This window comes from Erpetoichthys calabaricus, chromosome 15 (assembly GCF_900747795.2).
Source record: "Erpetoichthys calabaricus chromosome 15, fErpCal1.3, whole genome shotgun sequence".
Lineage (NCBI taxonomy): Eukaryota > Metazoa > Chordata > Cladistia > Polypteriformes > Polypteridae > Erpetoichthys > Erpetoichthys calabaricus.
Genome location: NC_041408.2, coordinates 49,979,512 through 50,005,044, shown reverse-complemented (window position 1 = coordinate 50,005,044; position 25,533 = coordinate 49,979,512). Strand labels below are relative to the sequence as shown.

The window sequence follows — 25,533 nt, the reverse complement described above, 5'->3', positions numbered from 1 at the left end:
CAGCTATGGGTATCAACTGATCGGAGCAGAAGAGCGCACACGACAGAGAGTCCTCAAGCAGTCTAAATAAGCAGCGTCCTGAATGGCTTTGTGTCGAGTGTGTGTAGTCTAGTCGTGCACGCGCAAACGCTTGGGGCCGCGGCCGCCGGGCAAGCAACGGACAAGGTGAGTTATACCGCGGCAGCTCTTACCGACTTATACGCTTTTTTCATTTATGCATGTTCATTTCATTATGAATGATTTAGTTATCTGCCTCATAAGTGATGACACTGACTTTTTGAGAAAATTGTAAAGGTTCTCGTTTTGGATTTTGAGTGCTGCTTTTCGAATGGCGAGGCGTTAACTTGCTTGTCAGTTTTGCGGCCTGAGGCTCGAGTTTGCGTTTAAATTGTGGCTGGTTATAAAGCTGACACCATAGGTGCGTGTTTTAAGGTAACGTTGAATATTTTTGTAATTATTAGAAAGTTGTTAGATTACTCCAAATTCGGCAAGGGTGTCAGTGAGCGTGCATTATGTTGGAATGACGCCCCGTCCGTAGTTGGGTCATAGCCACGCATGCATTCGAGTAAAATTACTCCGTTAAGTAGACTGGAAATTGTTCATCCAGTCATTGAATTGGGAAATTTATTACATTTGAAAATGTAATCCGCAGTGTATAACATTTTCCGACCACTGTGAAATCAGTCTGTGTGGTTTACAGTTCTTTGCACGATGTACTGTACTGTAGCTGCTTTCCAAATAATATTAACGTTCGAGAAGCGCACGTCACAACATTTCAAAACTTAAATCTGTCAGTTAAAATAGCTTGGGGTGTTAGCTAAGAAATTAAATGCTACAAAGAAATCAATCAGTTTCAGGGTCTAGGGGGAAGAGAGTGAATTACACATATAATATGGCATCCTAAATTGAAAAGTCCACTTGTTCTTTTCGGGGTATCCGGAAGAAGTTGTAAGGAACACATAGATCCAGCCATTTTCAAATTTAAATTCCTGCATTTCAGAGACGGTGTCCATTCTGGCATCAGCAAATATAACATTCTAGAAATTGCTGAGCGCTTTGAGTAATGAGAAAAGCGCTATATAAATGCAAAGAATTATTATTATTATTATTAGAAAGGGACTAAACGTTACAGGCCACGGATTAAAAAAAAAAAAAAGAACATTTTATGTAGTAATGAAAATCACTGGTTTGAATTATAATTCCAAGATCTTGCCTTGTTAGTGATTCTGTGTAAACATTTAAATTCGTCACACCTTACAGTTTTAAACCATGTAAATACATTTTCATCAACCGAAAAACCGAAAACAAAGAAGTTTATTGTGGTACGTTGCCATGACATAGCACTAGTGCCTCAAAACATGTAATCCACCTAGTCTAGCCAGAACATGGATGGAAGACTATCCAGAAAAAGTTTGCGCTGCTGCTGCAAGAGGTGTTGGTGAGGCTACCCTGTGACCCGTGTGTGGATCCCAAGGCCCCAGTGCATGAACGTGAACACTGTGCTGTAAAAATTGGCACCGTCCTACAGATGAGATGTAAAGCCAAGGTCCTGACTTATAAAAGATCCCCGGGTTTCTTTAATAGTAATAATAATTAATAATTCTTTACATGTATATATCACTTTTCTCTCTTCTCACAGTGCTTCAATGAGTGGGGAGCTACTTCAATCACCATTAATGTGTAGCATCCACCTGGATGATGCAACGGTAGTCATTTTTGCGCCAGTAGGCTCCACACAAATGAGTTGCTGGGTGGTGAAAAATGTAACCAGCTAGAGACAGGGAATGATTAAGGGGCCAGAATGATCAGGCCATGGTGGGCAATTTAGCCTGGGCATTGGTATACACCCTGCTTTTTACGAAGAATGCCCAGAGATCTTTTATTACCACAGAGAATCAGGACCTCAGTTTTAATCTCATCTGAAGGATGACACCATTTTTACAGAACAGTGGACCAGTCACTGCACTGGGGCATTGGCATCCACATTCAGACCACAGGGTAAGCGCCCCCTACTTGTCTCACCAACATCTCTTCCAGCAGCAACCCAAGCTTTTCCTTGCTGGTCTCTCATTCAAGTACTGGCAGTGCCCAAACATGCTGAAGTGCATGTGGTGTGGCATCATCTGAAGCGAGTAGGGTGTTTCCTGATGTCCTGGCACAGTTGCCCACTATAGCCAGATTATTCTGGCCCCATTATCGTCCTCAGTCCCTTATCAGCTAACTTATCTCTTTCACCACTTCACCACCTAGTACCAAATGAGTTGTCAGTGTACTGAGTTGGCTAGAAAAGCACTATATTAATGTAATTAGTTAATTAAAATTTGAACCACTGTAAATAGGACTCAGATACAATTTTAGAGTACTGACTTTCGATGGTCTTCATACTGTTTAGTCATGGAGCAGTGACTAATTTAGCAAGCAGCTTATTCTGTTGTTTTAACATCTTATTCAGTCTTTTGAAAAAAATCTATTGCAGAAGTATTGCATATTTTCCGGTCTGATACAATTTGTTAACACATTTTGCTTTTTTCATATTTATTAAGTTGTTGGAAGTCAAGTGAAGTCATGTTTAAAAATAAAACTACACATGCACATTACTCTTTTAGGGACTTCTTATTGTACATGATCACACAAACTGCTTTAGTAAATACTTTATTCTGCTACTTTAAAGTTTTACTTTTGATTTTTGCAAGATCTAAGGCAAAAGGATGTTTTTAAATTTGTCAGTTTTCCTGAGCTATATTTCTTTTTACACATTTGCTGTGTTGTTGAAAGTCAGCTGATCATAATGCATTGGCGTTGTGTTTCATGTTGATTAGCACAGAAATAAGAATTTTATGGTACAGTGTATACTGTACATCACTGTACTGTACATCATCACAATAACCCAATAAAACTATGTAAAAAAAAAAAAAACAAACTAAATGCACATGCACATACACATTACTCTGTATTTAGCTCTTGTTGTGCATGATTACTTCTGCAATTTTAGGGAGAATTGCTCAGAAAAGTGTCTAAACGTCTGACTCTGGAAGTCTGAGTCTTTGATGCAAACTCAAAGGCCTGAGTACTCTTTGTATGTCATTTATATTTATTCACCCCAAATCGACATGCCATAGTCCATGTTCCCTGCACATCTTGAAAATGTGCACAGCAGGCAGATTGGACTAAGTACTTGTATGGAGGTTTTTGTGCTTGGCTGGGATGTTTTCTGTCTTTGGTGTTGCTTTCTGTCTTTTGCCAAATGCTTCCATAATTGGCCAAATGACCCAATATTGGAATAACAAGGTTATGTAAATGTATGTATATATACACTTCTGTTTTCGTTTCCAATTAACAGGTTCTCAATTCTCAGGACATATCTAGGTGAAAGGCAGGCACCAGTCCTGGAAGGGATATCTGTCCATTCTATAATGCATGAGTGTAAAAATTATATTTTAGCTTTAGTGGACCCAAGGAAGAGAGAGAAGATTTTAGTGATTGAAAAACACATGCAATTGAAATGCATGCTATAGTTCCCACAAGACATGTTGAGGAAGAGCAGGCTTAGAAATTAATGGAAATAGATATGCAAAATAAGTACAACTCTCTCCCAACTGTAAGTGGGCCTTATTAGCATTGAAGGACAACATTTATACATAAATAAGATGTACCAAATGTTTCTGGACATTAAACAAAAATGAAAGGGACAAATAAGAATAATCTAAAATGAAAATACTATAATGGGCTTGACTGAAGAATATGTACACTGGTGCAGAGTTAAAGGAAAAGAGAAGGATGCAGATTATAAATCGTAGTGAAAGGAAAGGCAAAATCACTGAGGGAAAAGTGAAGGCGATGAAGGTACCGAAATTGAGGTCAAGATGGAGGACAAAGTAGATCTGTTTGAAAGTGTTAGTGAATGGCAAGGATGAGGCAGAGGTGGAGGCAACAGAGAGATGTGAATAAAAGTAGTGGTGACTTGTGAGTTATATTTAAAGAACAAATCTCGTTTGGGTTAATGACACCATGAGAAATGGAGAAAAAGATTTTAAGGGTCATCCCACTTTCAAAATACTGGCTGTTACAGCATATGTTTACATTAGTGCAAATGTATTTATTGTATTGTGCACTAGTGCCTAGACAGGCACCATTTTTACATTGAAGCCAAATTGGAGAAGAAAACATTTATTTACCTCTTTGGGCCAGCTGCATACGGTAGTAAAAGGACATGATTCACTGCAATTTCAGTCTTATAGCTGATGTGCACAGACATAGAACATGCCAATATACACTGCCACAGAAATGTACAGGTAAGCTAATATAAGGCACAGGCATATTTGTTATTTTTTAAACTATGTTATTAATACTGCCATTTGTTATTTAATCTGGTTAGAAGTGAATGTAACTGATTTTTGATTAAATCTAGCAAGGACTGTAGTTTAGCATCACTTTTCTAATAAACAGGTGCTGAACTCATATGTACTCCTATTGTGTACCTTTAGTGTGGTGGTATTAACATTTTTTGATTTTGTGGCATTTGTCTTGGTATGGTATATAAAATGATCTGTTCCTATGTTACTTTAACAGATAATAGTATAAAAAACTAATTAACAAATACTAATGCTCTCTCATCTATTCCCATCCTGTGTTAATAAACCTGCATTCTTCGTAGCCACAATGCCTGGCTTTTTCCCCAACATGCTCCATGTTTCACCACACTGTACATTAAAATTTGTTTTTTTTAACTTTGATCTTTTCTCCCTTTATGCTTTTTTGTGTCTTATTGTCATATATATTTGCATAACATTTGCATGTTAAGATGTTGCTGCAAGACAGAGTTAGAGGCCTTGCCTCTTTCACTGTTGAAACTGATGGCCATAGTTTCAATATGGATGTTGGTTGGTTCTTTTAGCATAAGCTTTTTAACTTGTGCCATAGTTTTTTCAGTTTCATTTACCTAGGCATTTTATTTGTGAGAAGTAACCAGCAGCCATACCATATGCACTTCAGAGCAGGTCATCCACCTGAAGCTAAGCATGTTTGGGTCCAGCCAGTATTTGGATGGAAGACCAACTAGGAAAAGCTTGGGCTGCTACTGGAAGATTTGTTGGTGAGGTTAGCAGGGTGCACTTACCCTGTGGTCTGAATGTGGATTCAAATGCCCCAGTGCAGTGATGGAGACACTGTGCTGTAAAAATGGTGTCATCCTTTGGATAGAACGTAATACCATAGTCCTGACTCTCTGTGGTCATAAAAGATCCCTGGGTGTACTTCGTAAAGGTTAGGATGTATCCTGATGTCCTGGCTAAATTGCCCATCATTGCCTGGTCATTCTGACCCCCTAATCATCCTTTCACAACTTCACCACCTAAATACACATTTGGTGAGTGTGCTGGCGCAAAAATGGCTGCCGTCACATCATCCAGGTGGATCCTACACCTTAAATGGTGATTGAAGTGGCTCCCCACTCATTGAAGCGCTTTGAGTAGTAAGAAAAGCGCTATATAAATGTAAAGAATTATTACTGTTATTGTTTAGTTTGATTTCCTTGGCACCTCAGCAGACAATTTCAAACATTAACCAAATTGTCTTCCCCTTCCACCTGCATTATTATAACACCTGTATGTTTATTGATTGTCAGTTACTTCTGCTTTCTATAGTTTCACTGTGACAGCTCACACAACTCACCGTTGTTCATAGGACTGACCACAAAGTTTTTATGCTGGCAGGCCAAATGGCAGCTAGATATGCATTTTACTTACTGTACAGTATACATCATTCTTGAAAGGATTTGATTTTTGATGCTTTCTGATCAAATATTGATCAGGTGTGCTTTTCTTGGCACTTAAAAACTTTGCCTATCATCTTTAGTAATGGGCGGCACGGTGGCACAGTGGGTAGCGCTGCTGCCTCGCAGTTGGGAGACCTGGGTTCGCTCCCTGCATCCTCCCTGCGTGGAGTTTGCATGTTCTCCCCGTGTCTGCGTGGGTTTCCTCCGGGCGCTCCGGTTTCCTCCCACAGTCCAAAGACATGCAGGTTAGGTGGATTGGCGATTCTAAATTGGCCCTTTGGTGTGTGGGTGTGTTTGTGTGTGTCCTGTGGTGGGTCGGCACCCTGCCCGGGATTGGTTCCTGCCTTGTGCCCTGTGTTGGCTGGGATTAGCTCTAGCAGACCCCAGTGTTCGGATTCAGCGGGTTGGAAAATGGATGGATGGGATCTTTAGTAATTATTTAAAAAAAAATATGTGTATAATTTTATGAGAAAGAGCTCTGTTACTTAAGGGCAACCACTGCTTTGTTAGTCGCCTGATCATTTATATTACTATGTACACATGGCCATTGTATATTATTCACAACAGTTTTAACTATATTTAAAAATGAACAAAGCTTTATTGGAAAGAAGTAATGAGTGTGCAGATAGTTATTCATAAGATAATCGGCTCAGTTAAAACAGCACTTTTTTTTTTTTTTTATAGTTAATGGTACCTGAACGTGTAATTTAACTATAGTTATATTATTAGCCATATTGTTTATAGAAATACTTTTTTTGAAAGTGTACTTACCTGTAAACTTTTTTTGCAACCTGTCAACTGGCCTTAGTTCAACAATTAATTAATGGACATATATTGTTGCTTTCCATTTACTGTATATTAATGAATCTCTACTTTGTTTTCTATGTTTTAACAAATCTCTGTTTTTATGTGTACTAATTTGGTTTGTAGTAATTTATAAAATCTATACTGGCAGTTTAACTGAGAACAGCAATCTGTGTAGAGCAATATACAAAAATAAACTGAATTGAATTGAATTAAACCAGCCAAATGACAAGCTTTTCTTTTTTTTAAGTTACGTTTTTGGTTTCTGTATTTCTCTAGTAGAATGCAGTAACACTTAATCTATTTACTCCCTGAACCCATCAAAGTAATGGGCTGTAAAACATGCATAATGAATCCACCATCGTAAGCTGTTAAGTGTATATTTCTTATCTATTTCTAGTCAACATCATATGTAATTATGTTTTGCTTATTCATTTTTAAGGGAAATTATTTTCATTTTAAAACAATTTTTTGTTTAAACAAATAAAGCATTAACTTCAAAATTTTAATAAATCCATTTTTTTTTTTTATAAATGCTCTATCACAAAAATAAGCATTTTCTACATTTGTCATACTATCACAAAGTGTGCCATTATAAAATACTGTAAGGCTGTAAGCTGATCATTTGGTAGTTTCAGTATCACTGCATGGCAATGGGAAAATAATAAGAAATGTGATGATCTCATCACTGCCAGGATTGCACAGAGCCTCCCCTCCCGTTGTGCTTTAAGATTATTTCCAATAATGTGTCAAAACTGAAGAACGTTGGTTTTTTGACAGTTCAGAAAAATATTTACAAAAAGCCCTTGTATATTTTATTGTCACATTAAAGCAATCTATTCCTGGCACAAACACCCCCATCCCACCTACAAAAAAAATCTGTAACCACCCCCTCAATTTACTCTTCTCAAATTACATTTCAATCTCTCTCTCTCTCAGATGTTCACAGGTTCACAGATGAGCTTCCCTTAATAAATCATGTATTTGTAATGTAGCTGTCTTTCTCACTCTGTTATACACGTTTATTGTATTTACTTCTGAAAGATCTGATTGGTTTCTTAACTATTTTCTGTTTTGTTTTGTTTTGTTTTAACAGACTTACATTTATCTGTCAATATCAGTTTTTCCACCTTCAAAAGATGTCTGGCCAACAAAACTTACTACCACAATTTTTGTTCATCACCAACCTCTTAAAAGCTGTTAAAATACGAGAGAGGGTTGCTGATGATGTTGTCAAGTCTTCATCTACAAATGGAATCATTCCTTACCTAAAAAGCATGCACAGATGCACTTTGCAGATGTTTAGGATAAGTCAGTTTACGGTACAGTTCAGGGAAGTTATCCAAAATGCACTCCTCGACCAGTCCATGCGGGTTTCCTTAGAGCAAGAGAAAAAACTGAACTGGTGCAAAGAAGTCAAGAAGCTCGTCCCACTTCGAACTAATGGTAAATACAGTGTTTTTAATATCTGTATGCCAGTGCATTGTACAAATCTACAAGGTATATTTAGACTCTGCAATTAAATTAAATTTGATATTAATACATTGAACAAGGTAGCGTGCAAGTTTCAAAGCATTCTATTTTTTAGTTTAAGCTTCATGTTTAGTTACATCAGTCTTGTGTTTTTTCTTTCCATATGTATGTACCAATATGTGAGTAGTTACACAAGATTTTTTTCTTTAGTCATTTTAGGTGCAGAATAATTATGCAAATTTGTCATGTTTGTCAAACCATTTATATAGCTTCATACTGTCACTAAAAGAATACCCATTCTCTTTTTACAGTTGTATTTTATCTGAACAATGCAAAGATTAAAAAAGGATGGATTTTTGTATGACATGTAATATGAAAGTTTCGAAGCTTGTTTTATCTGTTACTTTTTCTATTGCAGAAGCAATGTCTTTATGGTAAAGTCCTAAAATGCCCTTGTTAAATATGCATTCTCAGAGGGAATGTGACTAGGCTTCTCTTCACACCAGGGCTGAATTTATGAAAAGATAATAGAGTATCAGAATGGACATAAAATGGAAAAGAGTAGATCTTGCCATGTGACTGTATAGGCCTTTGTCCTGTTTATTGTGTAGAATGACCAAATTCATCCATTATTTCCTCATTCATTCTTTCTCTCTCTCTCTCTAATATGACTGCTTGACTTTTAAACCTCATTATAAGCTAACCCCTTAACCAAGTCATGACATAATTTTCATAACATTTGATCAGCTAGAGGAATCTTATTCAGCTGTACATCCTCAAAGTCAATGTTGCATAGAATCACTCTGGGAGCATCCTTAAACCAAGAAAGTACACACTGCTTTAAAGTACCTGCTCTTTCATCAAAACAGCGGGGTCTGCAGTTGTTCTGACAGCTCTCCTTGCCTTTTCTTTCACACTTGTGCAGAGTGTTAATTCAAAGAATCAGGGCATACCTTTCCTTGGAAGTTGTCACCTGTTGCACTAGAATGTGGTTGTGTTCTCAAGGTATTAGTGTGAATCTTTGCCTGACTATCTAATATTGAGATCAAATTCTGCCTCCTACAAAACGGATGCCACTTTCACCCTTGGCCCACAGTTTGTTTCTAAAATGTACTTTTTATAGTCTGCAAATTAATCGGAATAGTATAATGCCTGATTTATTTATGCCAGGTTGAACCTTCCATAATAAGACCTTGATTTTTGAAGTTTGTGCTGACATTTGAAAATCTAGGTGGGAAGAAATCAAAGCATCATTTGTGTGAATGTTGTTTCTGACTTTTCTAGTTGCTAAAGACAAAGATTCTTGACATTGCAATTGATGACCATCTGTTAGGCTTTGAGGTATAAATAAATGGGCTTCATTACTTTTGTGGGAGATCCATGTTTTCCTTTCCTGAGTTAGCTGGGGCTTAGCAAAAGATGCAGAATGGCCAAGCTAGATGGTGAATCTTTCTGTCAGGTGGAACTTTCTTAGCAATACAATTAATTGGTTCCTTTTAAGCATTTTGATTGTGTTCAGACTATGTTACCCTTGAACTAAAAGGGTCAATGGTGGGTATACAGTATGTATGTTTGTGGATGGCACACTGTGGTAGTTGTTTGCAAATCTGTGTCAAATTCCAGGGGCATAGTTTTGAATCCTGGCATGTTCAGTGCATTTGTTGATTCTTCGTGTTTTCCAGTGTTCATTTGTGTTTCCCCCTCAGTGTACTCAACTTTACTCCCATATTCAAACATGTACATGTTGGTTTCCCTGGTGACCCCACAATGGCCATGAAGGACAAAGTTTTAATGAGTGTCAACAAACCCTCCAATTGACTTGGGTCTTGTTCAGGGTTGGTTTGTGCCTTACATCTAGTGCTGTTGGGATAGGTTTTGGCTCCTTGCATCCCTGTAATGGAATAAACAGGATCTATATGTTTGCTTATATAATTTAGAATAGATAAGTGTAGACTGAAAAAAATAACAAAATTAGGCTTTTGTTTTAAGTACTTTCTTAATTAAAAACCACTTTGTCAGGTTTATATAACAAAATGTTTAATACACTCTTGATACTCAACACTTCGACACTGTTATCAGTCTTCCATGTCTGAAATTGTTTCTAGGTTATACTTCTTTGAAACTCAATAAAATGCAATGTGGAGGATTAAAATCCATCAGTTATAAAAATGAGCTTTTTACCAGTGAATACACAAACAGATGAAGTGGTATGTATTCAAGAGAAGCAGTAGATGTAGAGAACATCAATAGGCATCAACATGCTAAAACTCATGGTGGCAGTAAGCATTGTTCTTAATTTTAAAGGAACAGGGAGGCTTATTGTTATCGCCTGAGGGAGCATATAATGAACTAGAGTTATTGGTCCTAAAGAACAAATTCAGTTAACATTAAGGATGACTTTCAGATTGTTTTTAATAAAAGCCTACACCCACTCCAGATCTATGATTGCTCATTCCTGCTCTAGGGACACTATACATGATTGTACATGAAAGGCTATGGTGCCTTAGTTTCAATTGGGTCATGGATTACATTACCCCATGTTGTATGTATAACATTTAAACAGGTAACACAGATAGCAGTGGTTTCTGAAAATGCAAGGTGTCCACTACTATTAACTGTTAATATCCTTTCACTTAATATATGAGTTTTGTTCTTTATTTGACATACTGTATGTAATAAATGAAGCATACAAGCAGTGACATACAGACCAGAATCTGACTCTTATGAATGCAAAAACAAAATTGTATGATGTCAAATATTTTTTTTTCTTTCTGTGTTTATTATGCATCAGTAATACTGTTTCTAATATTATGGATTCTTGACTGGTATCTTTTCTGGGTATAAAAAGCTTTTTAATTCTCTTTTTCCCTCCAGTGGCTCAAATTTTCTCTCCAGGCCCAAAAATCATATTATTCTAAATTATAAACATGCCCTGTGGTAGAATGTGAGCCCATCCATTGCTGTTTTGTACTTTGCATCTTCCTGACATAAGTAGGTTTAGGCTCACTGCAACCCTGAATTAGAAACCAATTTAAAATAATATGCAAGGGTGGATATTATTTATTTGTACGCATACATTTGTGTATATGCATGAGGTATACTGTATACACCTTTCCTCTTACATGCCCATATTGTGTTATAAGGCGCTATTGGACATAGAGACTTTCAGTTTTATTTAATGTTGTTCTTTATGGTTGCATTTGAGGACATGAAAATAGAGCAAATGGGGAAGAGAGTAGGTGGATTTCAAAATTGAAACTTCCCCTTATTTAAAAAAGAAAAGAGAAAAAATTCCAGTGTCAATATGGCCCTGAGTTTTCACTTGTATAATGAATAGGCATTCCAAGTGAGCTGGGCCACGCCTCTTTGGAAAGTCCACTGTTAATTCATGGTTCATATGTCTAGAACGAGATTAGGAAAAAAGTACTATGGCTGCTGCTTCATTCTTAGTCAGAGAACCACACACCGGGAAATTCCTTCTGAATAGCTTGGGGTATTTTAGATGAACAGCCCTCAATTGGTATGGTTCTCTACCTATCTAAAAATACTACCACAGGAATTATCTGTAGTATAAACTTTTCCTTGAGATATTTTTGAATCTCCTATCCACCAAATGATTTACTTCACATGGGCACGTGAGTATATATGTTATATATAGAGACATACAATATGTGTGTGTGTGTATATATTGCATATATATTTTGTTTTTTTTTCATGTACAGATTGTTTAGCTTCTGCATTTGCAGTTCTTTTTTTTTTTTTAAATTAAAAAAAATAAAAGTGCTAAAATACTATAACCCTTGAAACCACAGGAGTGGCTGTCATATTATGTATGCAGCCAGTTATGTATAAGTAAAAAATATACAGGATATGTCACTAGTTTTAAACATTGCAGTGAAAGGGATTCTACAAGTCGTATGTTACTACATTTCAATAATTAGCGAACAGATAAATTTAACTAACCTGTTTTGTGCACAGGACTCAAAGCCCCTTTTGAGGTCTGATCAAAGGACTCCTCTTCTATTATTTTTCTTTCATCAATACACTTAATTAAAATAAAACATCTACATATTTTTCATTACAATTTTTAGCCCCTGCTAATAAAGTATCAGAAAAGGAAGATGATATTTAAGAGTAAAGCTTTGAAAAAGTTAACTTATTTACCTCCAAATATTATTCTCTCTTCTGTTGACCTCAGTTCCGTCTTCTATGGCTTACACAACTAGAAGTATAAAGTGCAGCAGCTGCTAAAGCAGCACTGTGGAAATCCCCTTTTACTCTAGTCTTTGTTAACTAACCATTTTCCTTTTCTATTCCCTGTTGGGGTTGTTTATCTGATAGAAAAACAGTTTAAACTATATTAAGCACCTAGATATTTCATTACCAGATGACCAGTGCTTAAAATTATAAAAGTAAATAAAGTAAACACAACTACGTATATGAATAGATAGATAGATAGATAGATAGATAGATAGATAGATAGATAGATAGATAGATAGATAGATAGATAGATAGATAGATAGATAGATAGATAGATAGATAGATAGATAGATACTTTATTAATCCCAAGGGGAAATTCACATACTCCCCATAGCCACAAAATAAGTTGTGACAGAAAGAGAAGAAAAAGAATTGCAGAAAAATGGAATGTCCCAACTATATTATAGGGAAATTCCTGGATACAGTAATTCCATAAATCATAAACCACATTTATTTCTACATAATTACTCTCTCAAGTCATGAAGTGCTTGCTTTTTTGTATCGAATTACATTTGTCTGGTAATATGATGGTTTGAATAACCCAAAAGTATACCTTGTATGGATAGTCCTTGTGCTCCTTGAATAGCTGTGTGTAGTGTCAATCGGTTAATAAAATTAGAAACTTCAAACCAGCTATCTAGTTTAGTTACATTTAATTAATTAATTATGGTTAAGTATATGTGAGTTCTTATGCTTACAAATCAAATTGATTGCTAAAGGACATTACACAGTAGGAAACATTTTATTAGGAGACAGAAAAGTTTCTTCTTGACTCACAAGGAGCCCATCTGGATAATTAGCTTGCTGACTCAATTGTGTTTTCAGAGCTTATCAAGTCCTTTGCAGCTTTGAAAAATCAGCAGGCTTCTTCCTACACTTGTATATTGAGTGTAGAGCAACATTTCAGTACAGATGGTTACTGTTACTTCAGTAAAGGGCACTAAATAAATAAACATATTATCCTAAACATATACATAATTTTTCAAATGGTTAAAATAAATTATTATAGCATTAATTTGAATTATAGTTTATTTTAATTGATGTTGTACCACTTTAAATTGGGCATTTGAAAAAGTAACTAATTGTTAGAAATGTGGCCATTCTATGAGAGAGAATTGCATTGGATACAGCAAAAGTGACAAAAAGTAGTTGATTGGACTTGTACAGCACTTAAACATTAAGAGTCACAGAGCACTTGACCCATGTCCTTTTTCCACTTTGATAGGCAGTACACTCGTGCAGATCTGACACTCTCTGATTGGTTAACACACTGCTGGTAATTGGTAGCATGCTATACTGGAGTATTCAGCCCTTCCCCTTGCACAACCTACAAATTGTGGCTCCCTTAGTGCATTATACTCTTAATGTGAAGATTTTATTCTGTGTCCTGCAGATTTTCAGTTTATTTGGTTTGCATTTGCCGTTTGGTTTGTATAGGAATTTTAGTGCATTGGCATGTTTGTGTGCATATGTGCGTCCATTTTCTGAACTTGCATTACAGGCATCAACAGGCAGAAATGGGGGCCCATCACTGTAGGCACGCATGTAAAATTTTCACTCATACTTGGAGCTGAAAAGCCACCTAACAAGTATATCTTTGACATGTGGACACCTGTAGAAAGCCCAGATACACACTAGGAGATTATGTACTGGTTTATAGAGACAGCGTCTGGTTTTGTTACACATGTGAAGGTCACTCCTCCTGGCATTGCATCTAATCAACAGCATTTCTTTTTTGGAGTAAACATGGAGGCACAGATTTGTCTGGGTATTTTGAGATGGGTGTTATTTAAGACAGACTAGAAGAATTTAGGCAACCCAAAACTGGATTGAAGGTATTGCTAGTTATTCCTGCTCCCTTTCACATCCATAGAGTTGACCATATTCTTTACTTCCTGTATCAGGCCTTTCATTTCTAGTTTAAATAACCTGTACATTTTTAAAAATATTTGATTGAGCTTACAGAAAAGTACTATAATAAACCTACCCGAAAAAACAAACATAGTCTGGTACCATCATTCTGTGGTTTGGTAGCCTGTCTTTGTTGTGATGCCTTTCTGATTGACATTCTTAATGAAGTTAAAGAAAATATCAGTTAACAATTTTCTGTCATACAGTACATTTTATCCATTTTTCATCCATACATTCCAAATCCAGTTAAATTTAGTTTGGGTTTACAAGGTTCAATGCCCACCATTTCCAAACTGACAAATTGTTAATTTACCCAGTTAGCAAATATGCAAATTATCTTGCCTTATGTATCTTAAATTTCATCAGATTTATTTTTTACAATAGTCTGACATACATAAAAACAGGTTTGTGGCCAATTATACAAGAGAATTACAGTAAAAAGTAAAAAACAATTAATAAATGCTGTGGTTTGTGAACAGTAAAAGACTTGTGTATACCGTCACTGTTAACTGTTTCTTTTGTTAAAGAAGAATAAAACGTTTAAAAGATTGCTTTTGTAAACTAATTCAGCATAGTATATACTGTATCCAAATTAGTGAAGCACTGCTTTTACAATATATTTTGTGGAGTACTTTTGTCAGTCTTACTTAAAATTGTTGTTTGTCATTTTGCCTAGCCTCATAAGTTCTCATATTTGTTCTACAGGTGATGGAAATTGCCTACTCCACGCTGCTTCACAGTACATGTTGGGTGTTCAAGATACAGACCTTGTTCTGCGGAAAGCCTTGTATAGTGCACTGAGGGAAACAGATGCACACAACTTTAAAATGCGCTATCAGCTCGCATGCATGCAGTCTCAGGCATTTACAGAGACAGGACTCTGCTATAACACTATGGTAAATTACAGATAAAAAATTTGTTAGTAAACTTGAGAAGGGAATATTAACAAATATATAGGAGATGTCATTCTATCAGTAAGAGCCATATATTTTAAGAAAATTTTATGAAATGCACAATATTTCCAAAACATTTACTCTTGTCATTTAGAAACAAGTATATGATTCCATCTCATAAGAGGGAAACATTAATTTTGTTCATATTGTATTTTAAAATTCTGTACACAAAAACTTTTTTTTCCAGAATTGGGAAGATGAATGGGAAAAAATTATCAAAATGGCATCACCTACTTCAAGTCACAGTGGTCTACAATATGATTCTTTAGAAGATATCCACATATTGGTTCTAGCAAACATTCTGCGGAGACCCATTATTGTCATAGCTGGTATGTAGCCTCTTGATCAGTGAATCATGCCTTCCATTACATACTTACACTTTCTAAGAAATTTCATACATACTAGTCCCAGGTTTTTATATTGCATCTTGCAGATTTTTCACAAATGGATCATATTAGTAGAATTTCAATGCACTGTCTCATTCTGTAGGTTAAGCTGTACGTTATCCTGTTTTATAAAAAATTATTTATTGTAACTGAACGAAAAGAAAATTCCGGAGTATGTTTTGCTTTTTTTTTTGAATCTGAACTAATAATGCAAATTATCATTTAAAGTCATTTAATTAATTAAATAAACAAGGATGTTTTATTGTGAATACCTCCCTTATTATAATTTTAGCTTTTGCAGTATTAGAATAATTTAACTTCTGATTTTTTAATTAATTTTTTTTTTATTTTTAATAATCAGATCAGGTACTGAAAAGTATGAAGTCTGGCACAGCTTTTTCTCCTCTTAATGTTGGAGGAATTTATTTGCCTCTGGCCTGGCGTCCCCATCAGTGTTACAGATATCCCATAGTACTTGGTTATGATTCTCAACATTTTGCACCTCTTATAACAATGAAAGACAGCAGTGCAGGTATGAAATATACAGCAAGAATGGAAATTCAGTTTCTTTGCATCCGTAGAATGCTTAATATCTATGATAAAAGTTTAATATTTAAACTTGTTTTTGTGTTGTCTTCCATTTTATTTTGCTCAAGCCTTTAATTAACACTTTGCTGAAAGCTTTGTTTACTTTATAAGAAGATGTGGTATAATAGAAGTAACAGTTTGACAAACATTTGATCCTGTATTTTTCTTTTTTAACAGAAATTCGAGCTGTGCCTTTAGCCTATGAAGGGAAAGGTAGATTTGAAGATTTGAAAGTCCACTTTTTAAAAGGTTCAGAGGACAAAAATGATTTGTTAAAAGAATATTTGAATTTAGTTGAAATTCCAATTCAGCGTTTTGGATCTGACATAACACACATCATTATGGCCGCAAGGTTTGTATTACACACTATTATATTTATGTGAGTAGTAATGTGTGCTAATATTGATCAAGGAAATACATTTTAGCGGTGTATGTTATTATGCTTTTTATTCCACTTTAATTATCCTTATACATTGTACTACTTGATCCTTTTGCTATTATTACTATACAGTAATCCCTCCTCCATCGCGGGGGTTGCGTTCCAGACCCCCCCGCGAAAGGTGAAAATCCGCGAAGTAGAAACCATATGTTTATATGGTTATTTTTATATTGTCATGCTTGGGTCACAGATTTGCACAGAAACACAGGAAGTTGTAGAGTGACAGGAACGTTATTCAAACACTGCAAACAAACATTTGTCTCTTTTTCAAAAGTTTAAACTGTGCTCCATGACAAGACAGAGATGACAGTTCCGTCTCACAATTAAAAGAATGCAAACATATCTTCCTCTTCAAAGGAGTGTGTGTCAGGAGCAGATAATGTCAGAGAGAGACAGAGAAAAGCAAACAAATCAATAGGGCTGTTTTTCTTTTAAGTATGCGAAGCACCATGGCACAAAGCAGTTGAAGGCGGCAGCTCACACCCCCTCCGTCAGGAGCAGAGAGAGAGAGACAGAGAAAAACAAACAACCAAAAATCAATAAGTGCCCTTCGTGCTTTTAAGTATGCGAAGCACTGTGCAGCATGTCGCTTCAGGAAGCAGCTGCACAGAAGGGAGCAAAGTGAAGATGATCTTTCAGCATTTTTTGACGAGCGTCCGTATCGTCTAGGTGTGCAAACAGCCCCCCTGCTCAATCCCCCTACGTCAGGATCAGAGAAAGTCAGCGCAAGAGAGAGAGAGAGAAAAGTAATTTGGGTAGCTTCTCAGCCATCTGCCAAAAGCGTCCCTTGTATGAAATCAACTGGGCAAACCAACTGAGGAAGCATGTACCAGAATTTAAAAGACTCATTGTCCGCAGAAATCCGCGAACCAGCAAAAAATCTGCAATATATATTTAAATATGTTTACATATAAAATCCGCGATAGTGTGAAGCCGCGAAAGGCGAAGCGCAATATAGCGAGGGATTACTGTATTCAAATAGCTCAATTTTTTTTTTTTAGATCTAGAAGTTGCATTCTTATGTTACGATTCCAGAGATAACATATGCAAAAATACCTCCAAAATGGTTTGGGTCACATGCTTTATTGATCTAACTCAGCTTTTCCATGTTATAGGCTACCTGTATTATAGTCCATAAAATAATAGGCAGCAGGCATGTGCTTAAGAATCAAGTTATATGTGTCTTGCCAGATAAATTAGAAGCAAATTAATTGCAGAGAACTACCAAATTGTCATGGTCACATGTACTTTCCATAGTATTACACGTTGCTGGACCCTCTGAGAGCAGCTTTTACATCAAATTAGACAGCTCATTCTTTTTCATTTGTGCTATTTGCTAATGAGATAAATTATTCCCCCCCAACTTGTTGTAATGCTGGAAGAAGCTGCACCTAGCCATGCTGCATTTCTTTTTTCGGCCTTGTAAGAAATTTTTCTTCATGACTATGTATAGGTAGCAACAGTTTGTGATGTCCGTTCTTTTGCAAAGACAACACAAAACTATTGCTGTTGAGTGTTTTTCCTTTTATCACTTTTAGAGCTGTAGCTGTAAGATCATTTATATATCATAACTTTGTGTCACCTGTAGTTAGCTATCAGCTATCCATTATGTCTATAATTTGTCCTGCTTTCTGAAAAGCCTATCTTAGGAATGATCTGCTTTGTCCTTTAAAGAAGGCCCTTTTCCCTTCTGACCTCACTCTGATTCTAATTACAACTAAATGTATTTACATTTAGAAGTGACAATTAACAGGCCAATTAGAATAACATGAAGCAAATAACAACACACATATTTGGTGAACCTGTGTATTCCATATGTATTCACTTTGATTGACTAGTCTTTATTTTCTCCTAAAAATGAAGTACCATTTCTAAGGAAATCATTATATTTCATAACAGTATGCGTATGCGTTACTTGCAGCAAATAATTCCATAAAAATTCATTTTGAAAGTTCACAGTATAAAGTCTTACACCTCAAAGATACTCAACTTGTGAAATACCAGACAAGAGCATTACTAAAGCTATACAGTTTTAAAGCTATCAAAATAATAATGAATATTCATGTATCATCTTTTAATATCGTTGAAGTTTGAAAGTAGCACTAATGCATCTTGATCTGTTAATTTCATTATCTGAATAACACTTCCTCTTTCTCGGAATTGACAGCAGAATTCAACTTTCAATCAACATTTTCATTTTTATGTTCAATTGTCCTTCTGACTTTAGTTTTCAACCTAATTTACAGTTTAAGTGGTGTTTTCAAACACGGCACCAACTGAATGTCAAGTGAAAAAACTAACATTTAAAATGTAGTCACATAAAACCTTGAAGGCCAAGATGAGTTCATACTAGAATGTAAATAGTATGCTTTAAAAAAATAATATTCTCAAAGCTATTCCCAATTTTTTTATATTTGAATACTATTATGTTGTAACTTGTTTTAAAATGAAAAAAAAAAACAAATATTTGAATGTTTGGTTTGATTTCTTTGAGATAATTACTTCTGAAAAATTAGTATAATGTTGTTTCTTAGTTTAATGCCCTTAAATATTTAAATAATGAATTTATTTTTGTTAGTTAATTAAATCCTCTTAAGCCTTAAGTTTAGATGCAAAATATACCATAAAAGTGTTTTAAAATGAGCAGTATATCAGTAATAGAGAGTTGTGTTGGTCTGGAAATAATATCGAACAAACACTTCAATTTGATCTTTACAGACTTGATGAAGGAAATTTGCCAGAAGATATGGACCTCATGGAAGATTATCTACAAGTTGTCAACCATGAGTACAAACACTGGCAAGAGAATTCCAAATCCTGCAGGCAGTCTGGCTACAATGAACAAGAGCAATTTTCTCTTTCTCAGCTTTCTCTTATTGAAATTAAGTGTGCCACCAAAAGATGTCCATTTTACATTTCAGTTGACACTAGACCCTATTGTCATGAATGCTTTGAAAAAAGAATGAATGCCAAACCAGAAATGAAACCTCAGAGCCAGATTCCATTGTTGGGAGCAGAGCCTCACAAACTGACTAGGGCAGGTTCTTCAAATCCAAGGGACTGTGTTCCTTTAAGAACATCAAATGAAAAATCTGTTCCCAGTCCTCGATGTGCACCTCCCACCGCACCTAGTCTTAATCTTTTCAGTGAAACTCATGCAATGAAATGTAAAACCCCAGAGTGTCTATTCACTTTAAATGTCCAGCACAATGGACTTTGTGAACATTGTTTCATAGCTAGACAGTCTAATCAGATACCTGATGTGGAAAGTAAAAGGAATCCGGAATTTGGAAAATGTTTAAATGAGCCACAGCAACCACTACCGCTGTGGCATAAGCAAAATGAGGACTCGCCCGCTATTTCTGAAGATACTAAATGTGGTGTTTGCCATCAGAATGTCTCTCGGACTTTTAACGGTCTATGTAATTTGTGCATGCAAAGGAGTTGCAATGAAAAATCTATTCTCTCAAAATATCAGAGAAATTCTCCTTGGCCTTCCCAGCCTGTAGGATCCAGACAGTGGCTTTGGCATGATCCAGAGGAATCTGTTGTACCATCTCAGTTTCAAGAAATATCAGAAGGAACACCATGCAGAAAACAAGGTTGTCCATTTTATGGAACAGTGCAGAAACTGGGATTCTGCACCATATGTTTTTTTGAGTATCAAAACATGCAGAGTAAGTTTATCTTTTATTTGTATATGATTTTGTTGCATGTGTTGGTTGTCAAATTTTTATGAGTATAGTCATTAGCCTTCAATTTTGATCTAAATGTTTCATTTTTCAATTAGCCAAGATGTAACCTGAAAAACATCAGTCAAATTCTATTAGGGAAAACAAAATATTTAAATATTAGTGTCTGCGTTTCTATGTGGATTTAAATATGAATGAATGAGTAATGGATAACTAGAAATGCAGTTTTGTAATTACACGTTTTTCATTCCAGGAAGTGAAGATGCATCTCTAGCTCATAGAAGACTTTCTCCCCGGAATGTCTCGAGCTCTGCAGAAGCCGTCTTTCAGAACACTTCAAAATGTCTCAGTCATCACTGTACCAACCTGGGCAATTCCATATTTGAAGGATACTGTGAGAAATGTTACTTAAAACAACAGAACCAAAGATACGTAGATGCACGCAGGACTGCAGAGCATACTCCCTCTACTAGGCATGAGGTAATACAGTAGCTTAATAAACAGTACTCTTATACTGTTGTTGTACTCTTATATGAATGTTCAACTTATCTTTGTAAAGAACGTATTACCCAGCATTCCTTATACAGTTCAAGTACATACTGGCAGATTGAATGACAAAAGAAAATTGGCCCGATACAATATGCGTTTTAGCAGTAGGTTCCAACTCCCCACGATCCTGTCCATAACAAAACATAATTGAACATCCCTGGTGTACAATATTGTTATAGACTGCATTACAAAAGCATTCATTTTTGACTTTTTTTGATTGTTTTACATTTCACTATGAATTCTTCTCAGTAAAAATTACTTGTATTTTTTTTTTTATTTTTTGTTGATTTTTAAACTTTGTTCTGTTTCACTACCATGTGGGCGGAGCCACATGGGACAGTTAGTTTGGTATATAACAGAAAGTAACCCATCACACTTCTTTATTGCTATTGTGATACTTTGTTTATTACTTACTATTATACCCTGTTAATGGGCCAGTAGATTCCAGTTAGTACTTTATCATTGAGAACATGCTAATGGTAGATTTTCTTTATTGAAAGCTAGTACTGCAGAACAATTTGTTCTTAACCTATTCCTTTACACAAGAGTTTTACTGGATTGATAAGTAAGTATATCTGGTACCTACACTAGCATTTAATCACTTAGACGCCTTTATTTAAAGTGACCAATAAAAAGAGACCTGTATACTTGAGTAATATCAGTCTTAGGAGACTGTTTTGAAACAAGTCAGCAGGACAGTGTTCTAAACTTGATCATTACAAGTGAAGAGCTGTAAAGCAAACAGAACAAAACAAGCATAGTTACTCTTTTTTTGGGTTACGAGAACCTATCCATGCCATTCAAACACTTCTAAAACACATTGACGGAGTCAGTACTTCAGATGGAGATTGGCAGTTCGTTCCTCCAGCCCCAAGCTACTCTGCATTAATCAGATGCTACGTACTGTACATTACGACTGCTTGGTGTGCGTTAGAGTTGCGGAAGCTTACAGATGCTACTGCTATGCAGGCAGTGTACTGGCTATACTTGCGCGTGTGCTTTATGTTAATCAAGATGATTCCACCAGGTGGCGTTGCGAAAAATTGTCACTGTGAGAAAACAATGTCTGGTGTCACTGTGTTGTGAGTTGAAGGAAGAAAGATGTCAAAGGTAAAAATGATTTGCATTCGGATGCAAAAAAAGAGGCAAATAGCGACACAGATGGTATGTGGAGACATTTAAATGTACTGCATCAGTACGATGGGGAATATGCAACTGTTGTATTGCATATGCAAGAAATGGATAAAGAAAAGAACCATAAATACTTTTGTATGTCATCATTTAAGATTCACCGCATTGAATCATTCATCAATTATTGCAGCATGCACATTGATCCTGTTGGATCCTGAAATGCAATGTGGCTTGCTGTCACACTGCATTATCTTGCAATTCCCACTTCATTTGTCAGATATTTTATGCCTTGCACGGACAAATTTGCTTCCATTTTGTCTCGCACGTTTCTACATCCACTTTCAAAGAGCTGTGTTACCAGCCGTTCTCACAGGCATGTTGGTCACTATGGAGATGTTGATAGTAAACAATGTTGCTGACATCACGTACCCACACTTGAACGCACATGCCAGCAACTAAATTCTGATGACATCCTCAGAAGCCAAAAGAGTGCTAAGAAGGTGTGGCAGCCATGATATATGCACGTACACGTTCTGAGTATATCCTGGACCTTACTTACTCACATTGCATCTTGCGTTTTGCCTCAAATGTTTGTATTCATGCAGAGTGAGCAAGTTATATAATGTGTGTACACTGAAGTCCGTGTCCGCATGGAAATAATTAATTTGCACTAAATCAACTTGGCTGCATCCTGGCAATGACATCAGGTCACGGGAGTCAGTCAGTAGTAATAACAACAACATGAGAATAAATTCTGGCAGAAGTGATATTTTTTCAAAACTAATACCTCCACTAATTCTCAGCCTAAAATAAGTATTGCATTGTGAACAATTGATTAATCATTTGCAATGCCATTTCATTTTCTTTTTTCATTTATTTACTGTCACACATACAGTACATCCCCTGCTGTGGGTACTTCTTTGCAGAGGTTTCAGCCAATTTCAATATGGGATTCTAGAGTTAGCATGCAATATGTGTGCTGTGGGCTTCACTTGTATTTTAGTCTGGAGTAAGACTCCTATTATGTGGTAGATATCTACATAAAGTATGTTTTGTATAATGAATGTTATTACTGTATACTTATACATCATTTTCTGCTTTTATATCTAACTTGTGTTATGGATCATCTAACTCGACTCTTTCCCTTAAAAACCTTTCTACACATCTCTCAAGTCTTTTTTGTTTTTCTTGTCTTTGTCAGATATAAGGAAAGCGTGACTTTCCCACTTGCCCTCAACAGCCTAAACTTCTTTTGTACTATATATTGTTTTGACATCAGCCATTTGTAAACCATGCTCTTATAAATTTTCTTTACCTCTGTTTAGCAGATCACCCCACACAGATTTCAGCAAAGCCATTTGATCACCTCACCAATACAGTGTTTCACGAACAACTGCAGCAACTATGTGTCAGTCTGGAAGGAGTATTGTTCAGAATGTCAGAAAAATGGCTTGCAAATAAATCGCAGGATACAGACAGTGGGAGAAACGGCCAAGCCAAAATGCAGGACCCAAGGGTGTGATCACTACGCAAACCAGGAGAAGCAAGGCTTCTGTAACGAGTGCGACTTGTTCAGACAGATTTACAAGAATTAACAGAGAGACTGATATCAAAATGGAAAACACTTGTTCTTTTCTAATGTTATAATTACTTGACACCAAACTTTATTTTATGACTCTCAAGAGAACAGAAGTCTGACCATATTGCCATTGCACCTAACTTCAATAAGCTGTTATATATAATATGCTTTATTTAAACTATAAATGACATATACCTCAATTTAACTGAACTAAATTTAATACTACAATTAAGATTCAGGGAAAATGTCTGACATACCTGAGAAATAAAAATCTGAGCGTTTTTTTTTTTTTGTTTGTTTGTTTAACAATATTATATATAAAAATCACAAATGTATATGTGTATAGTTTGATATTTGAATAGTTATTTATACTGTTATGTGATCTTTAATAAATTATTTGGAATTGTTTAGTGATATTTTCTTTTCTGGATGGATTGTTTTGATGTTTTAAGATTTTTTTTTCTAATTTTTGTTCTAGTCCTCATGTACTGTAGTGCAGTTATTTACTGTAAATTATTGGCACAAAAACAAAGCTTTTTTACTTGTCATGCAATAGCTATACACAGTCGATTGTGTGTAAACCTGCTGGAATTCACTACTAAATTCTGCAAAATAACCCAAAAAAAGTAGTGGGTTACATTTATAGTCTAACTTGATACCAACCAGAAGGTCCTGCTGACACCCCAGCAGAAGGGTAGTTAGTATATGTGCAGTTTCACTTATATTCAGACATGTTCAATCCCAAACAAATGACCCCTGAAACTGAAAACTGGTTGTGTGGGCTTTTAATGACAAGAGTATGAATTTTGGTGAAGAGTTATTAGGATACACTAGGAGTTGATTATGAATTTTTAAACTAAAGACATAACATGCCAGTTTGTCGTTCTCAGAAACAAATACTGTACAGCCATTTATCAAATTCTTAGAACCACTGCACTAATACAGGTGATGGCATCCTTTGCCGTCGGTTTTCCATGGCATGAACTTCATAAAATGTTTGGAAGCATTCCTTTGAGCAGATTCTGGTCAATGTTGACATAATTACATGCTGTGATAGATTAGAGGTCTCCGTGACCCCTTGAACCCTTGGATCAGACGTCAGACACCAGATAAAAGTCCAATTATTATTTATTCAGAGAATATAGTGCACAAAGCACCCTCCTCTCCACAATACTCAATAATATAAATCAATAATCAATCAACAATAATCCTCCACACTCCCAGACACTTTGCCACCCTTCCTCCCAGCTCAGCTCAAAGTTCTGGGCTTCCCAGAGTCCTTTTATAGCTCCTGACCCGGAAGTGGTTCTAAGCACAACCCACAAGTCCATTTCCTTCCGGGTCAGGGCAAACAGTCCTCTTCTTCAACCCGGAAGCACGTCGTTTCCTCTTGTCACATGATCATGACGCACCTCTGGGTTATAGGGCAAGTAAGAGTTCGGCAGTCTCCCCACAGTGACTCCTGGTGATCCCCAAGGTATCTAGCAGGGCTGTGCATATAAACTACAAAGTCCATGAGGCCCTGCTGGAATTCGGGGAACGTCCACGTTGTTGGGAGAGCTCCATCTGGGGGTGAGGGCTGGAATATTTAGCCGGCCACACACCACAATGCATTTCACAATTTCTGCTGATGGATGCCGTGAATCTCCCACTCTACCATATCTATTCTGTTGTGGATTTACAAGGCCAGTGAAGAGCACTGAACTCCTTGTTGTGTTCATGAAACCAGCTTAAGACAACTTTTGCTTTTTGACATCCTGCTGAAAGTAGCCATTAGAAGACGGGTAAGTTGTGGCCATGAAGAGATGTGCATGATCAGCAATGATACTCAAATAGACTGTGGCATTAAAGGGCCCAAAGTAAACATTCCCCACAACCATCCTGGACTGTTGACATAACGCATGGATTCATGGCATTAACACCAAATTCTGACTACTGTAAGCCGAGATCGAGATTTGTCACACCAAGGCTACGTTTGTCCAGTCTTGGTTAGCA

General features: G+C 36.2%; 1 protein-coding gene across 3 annotated transcripts; it reads left to right on the top strand.

Annotated features, from left to right (window-relative positions):
• On the top strand, positions 1-23,950 carry tnfaip3 (tumor necrosis factor, alpha-induced protein 3). Of its 3 annotated transcripts, none has more exons than XM_028821038.2 (9): positions 1-165; positions 7,674-8,023; positions 14,927-15,117; positions 15,362-15,503; positions 15,922-16,092; positions 16,326-16,500; positions 19,306-20,264; positions 20,533-20,759; positions 23,288-23,950. In XM_028821038.2, exons 2-9 carry the CDS (start codon positions 7,717-7,719, stop codon positions 23,552-23,554), a joined length of 2,439 nt encoding a protein of 812 aa, XP_028676871.1. In that variant the 5' UTR covers positions 1-165; positions 7,674-7,716; the 3' UTR covers positions 23,555-23,950. The 3 variants fall into 3 exon arrangements, with proteins under 3 accessions (XP_028676871.1, XP_028676870.1, XP_051775327.1); XM_028821037.2 differs by having other exon boundaries at positions 2-165; positions 23,285-23,950; XM_051919367.1 differs by lacking the exon at positions 15,922-16,092 and having other exon boundaries at positions 2-165; positions 23,285-23,950.
• Positions 23,951-25,533: the final 1,583 nt, after the last annotated feature.

Coding starts and splice junctions, on each gene's coding strand:
- tnfaip3 (XM_028821037.2), top strand. CDS start 7,717: ATGTCTGGCCAACAAAACTTACTACCACAATTTTTGTTCATCACCAAC. Junction 16,501..19,305: donor CACATCATTATGGCCGCAAG/GTTTGTATTACA, acceptor TGATCTTTACAG/ACTTGATGAAGGAAATTTGC. Junction 20,760..23,284: donor CTCCCTCTACTAGGCATGAG/GTAATACAGTAG, acceptor ACCTCTGTTTAG/CAGATCACCCCACACAGATT.